Genomic DNA, 3,646 nt, shown 5'->3' with positions numbered 1-3,646 from the left:
GACAACACAGATCAGCCGAAGGAGTATGAATTTACGAGAGTGGTCTTTGGTGTCAACTCATCTCCTTTTCTCGCGCAGTTTGTGACACAGGAGCATGCTAGACGACACAGCACGGAGCTCCCATTAGCCTCAGAAACAGTATTAAAATTGACATATATGGATGATGGCTTAGATTCAGTTCATAACGATGATATCAGAGTACAGCTTTATGAAGAGTTATCTGTTCTGTGGGACAAGGCGGGGATGCATGCCCGAAAATGGGTTTCAAATTCAAAAGCAGTACTTGAGAAAATCCCTGTGGAAGACAGAGCTTCTGAGATAAGTCCAGATGAGGGTCAGTTACCATCAGTAAAGACGCTAGGAGTCATGTGGATGGCGAGCGAAGATGTTTTCACTTTCCGTTGTGTCCCACCAGAAGAGGACTTCATTGTCACAAAGCGTAACTTCTTGCGAAAGATAGCGACAATATTCGACCCAATGAGCTTTCTTTCACCCTTGATAATCAGAGCAAAGATTTTGATGCAGGAATTTTGGACTCTTGGAGTTGACTGGGATGATCAAAACCTCGGCGAAATAGGAGAAAAGGTGAGATGCTGGTTCACGGACCTGAACAACCTGCAGCAGGTGAAAATACCAAGATGCCTGCGCTCCTGCGATGCGGAACGTCCGGTCAGCCAAGAAATCCACACCTTCGTCGATGCATCACAGGACGCTTACGGTGGCATCACATACATGTGGACATGTTATGAGGGTGGCCAGGTGATTGTGAGAATGATCGCATCTAAATCTAAGGTAGCACCACTGGTTTCATGCAGCATACCACGACTGGAGCTGATGGGGCGATCGTTGGATTGCGACTGACAAATGCAATTTGCTTAGTTTTGGATATCCCATTGAAAGATGTCACTTACTGGACCGATAGCCCCAATACATTATGGTGCATTAGAGGTCGCAGTCGTGAATTTAAGCCGTTTGTAGCGAATTGGATTGGTGAAATCCATCGGCAGAGCAACCCGGACCAGTGGCGACATGTGCCGACTAAAGACAATCCAGCTGATATCCTTTCAAGAGGTGCCAAAGTTCAGGATATGAATGATAGCCTTTGGTGGAGTGGCCCAGAGTTTCTGGTGAAGGAGAAAGCTGACTGGCCGATCAACCGCTGTGAAAGCAAGAACATCGATAAGAGTGAAATGAAGAAGGGAGAAAGGACCCTGGTCACGGTGGCAGGCGGTATTTGCACCACGCCACCACGGGCACCACGCGACCACCACGGGCACCACGCGACCACCACGCCACCACGCGAACAGGCGGAGCGATCATAATGACGATATCAAAATAGCGGTCGATTCATTGGATCATGGTTTCTTGGAACAATTATAGATGGCGTTGGCTGCTATCCTAGCTTCTCTGATGTCCGTTCTTGGGATTATTGGAATAAAGGCGTACGCCAACTACGGAAATACGTACTGAATTACCGTTGAGAAACTAGACCTATACTCCAACTGACGACTGACCTGCAAAAACCATACGAGTACGAGTGGGTTATATAGTCTCCCTTTAATGGGGTGGCCGTTCGTTTGGGTGGGGTGGGTTGGGGGGGGGGGGGGGAGGAGTTAGATTTATCACTAACTCGAACCAAGATAAAGTTACACAAAGTCGCCAGGTAGGCAAGATAAAGTTACACAAAGTCGCCAATAAGGGTCTCTCACACAACAGTATGTTGAAACTATGCACACGTGTTCGAGTGAGTGATAAATCTAACTCCTCCCCCCCCCCCCCCCCCCCAACCCACCCCACCCAAACGAACGGCCACCCCTTTAAAGGGAGACTATATAACCCACTTGTACTCGTATGGTTTTTGCAGGTCAGTCGTCAGTTGGAGTAGGTCTAGTTACTCAATGGCAATTCAGTACGTATTTCCGTAAATGGCGTACGCCTTTATTCCAATAATCCCAAGAACGGGCATCAGAGAAGCTAGGATAGCAGCCAACGCCATCTATAATTGTTCCAAGAAACCATGATCCAATGAATCGACCGCTATTTTGATATCGTCATTATGATCGCTCCGCCTGTTCGCGTGGTGGTCGCGTGGTGCAAATACTGCCTGCCGGTCACGGTGCCATTGAATGAACAGCAGGATGATGAAACCATAGTCCCAGAATGGCGTCTCGATCCATTACGTTATTCAAGTTGGCACCGGCTTTGCCGAGTACAGGCATGGGTATACCGATTCTTAGAGAACTCTCGGCGAAAAAGAGAGGAGCGTCAGACAGGGGAGTTGACGCCAGACGAGCTACAGCAAGTTCAGAATATCATCATTAGCGAAAGTCAGAAAAAAGCCTTCCCAGAAGAGTACCGGGCGATGACAAAAGGAAAGCCAATCGGAAAGTCAAGCAAAATCCTCGGTCTTTTTCCAAGAATAGACGATGAAGGTGTCATACGCTGTAATGGCCGTCTCAAGCATGCAGAATTCTTGTCATTTGACACCAGACACCCAGTCATTCTACCACGAAAAGATCACGTCACCAAGTTGATTGTAAAAAGCTACCACGAGCAAGGTGGTCACATCACAGGAGTAAACCAGACCTTGGCAGCTTTATCAAGTCGATTTTGGATTGTTGCTGGGCGAGAAGAAATTCGAGATTGGGAAAGAGACTGCAATGAATGCGGACGGAGAAAATGCAAAGTTGCAACTCAGATAATGGCTCCTCTACCCAAGACCAGAGTAAAGACATCAGTTCGTGCATTTACAAGAACCTCTGTGGACTTTGGAGGGCCATTCATCACAAAACAGCTGCGCGGAAGGGTACAGTCAAAGAGATATCTCTGTCTCTTCACTTGCATGGCCTCACAGGCTGTGCACTTAGAAATGGCCTACGGACTTGATACTGACTCCTTTCTAAATGCCTTTAATCGCATGGTAAACAGGCGCGGAGTTCCTGAAGAGGTCACATCGGACAACGGTACCAATTTTGTCGCTGGGAACAAGGAGCTGAACGACCTAGTAGAAAATTTGGATCAAGACAAGATCAGCCGCGCAACAGCACGGAGGGGAGTCAAATGGTACTTCAATCCACCATTGGGTCCTCACTTTGGAGGAGTGCATGAATCTCTCATAAAATCAGCAAAAAAGGCAATCTACGCGGTCCTCGGAAAAGCTGACATTAATGATGAGGAGTTAGCTACAGCCATCTCAGGAGCCGAGGCCTTGCTGAATTCCCGCCCTCTTACATACCAGGCAGCAGACTCACAGGACACACCGCCGTTGACCCCAAATCACTTTTTGTTTGGCCAGGTTGGGGGTCAGTTTGCCCCAGAAGCAGTGGACAGCATCAAGTTCAATCCGCGCAGAAGATGGCGGGTAGTTCAGCAGCTGATTAAGCATGTCTGGGAGAGATGGCTGAAGGAGTGGCTGCCAATGTTGCACCCAAGAGCCAAATGGAGGGAAGAAATGAAGAATCTTGAATCAGGAGACCTGGTTGTGGTAGTTAGCCCAAATACACCGAGGGGACAATGGCCTCTGGGCAGGATTTTGCAGGTCCTACCTGGCAAGGATGATCATGTCCGCGTCGCAAAAGTCAAGATTGGAGACAATGAATTCCTGAGGCCAATTTCAAGGTTGTGCCCCCTTAGATGTAAGCGCTAA

General features: G+C 48.2%; 1 protein-coding gene across 1 annotated transcript; it reads left to right on the top strand.

Annotated features, from left to right (window-relative positions):
* Positions 1-2,056: 2,056 nt before the first annotated feature.
* LOC135498663 (uncharacterized) lies at positions 2,057-3,646 on the top strand. The gene has a single exon (XM_064789047.1). The coding sequence runs from the start codon at positions 2,057-2,059 to the stop codon at positions 3,644-3,646; it is 1,590 nt and encodes a 529-aa protein (XP_064645117.1).

The sequence above is a fragment of the Lineus longissimus genome, chromosome 14 (genome assembly GCF_910592395.1).
Source record: "Lineus longissimus chromosome 14, tnLinLong1.2, whole genome shotgun sequence".
Lineage (NCBI taxonomy): Eukaryota > Metazoa > Nemertea > Pilidiophora > Heteronemertea > Lineidae > Lineus > Lineus longissimus.
Note: the sequence above shows the minus strand (reverse complement) of the source record. Positions and strands in the feature narration are given on the sequence as shown.

Bases quoted from the DNA above. Each gene is read 5' to 3' on its own strand.
- LOC135498663 (XM_064789047.1), top strand. From the start codon at position 2,057: ATGATCGCTCCGCCTGTTCGCGTGGTGGTCGCGTGGTGCAAATACTGC.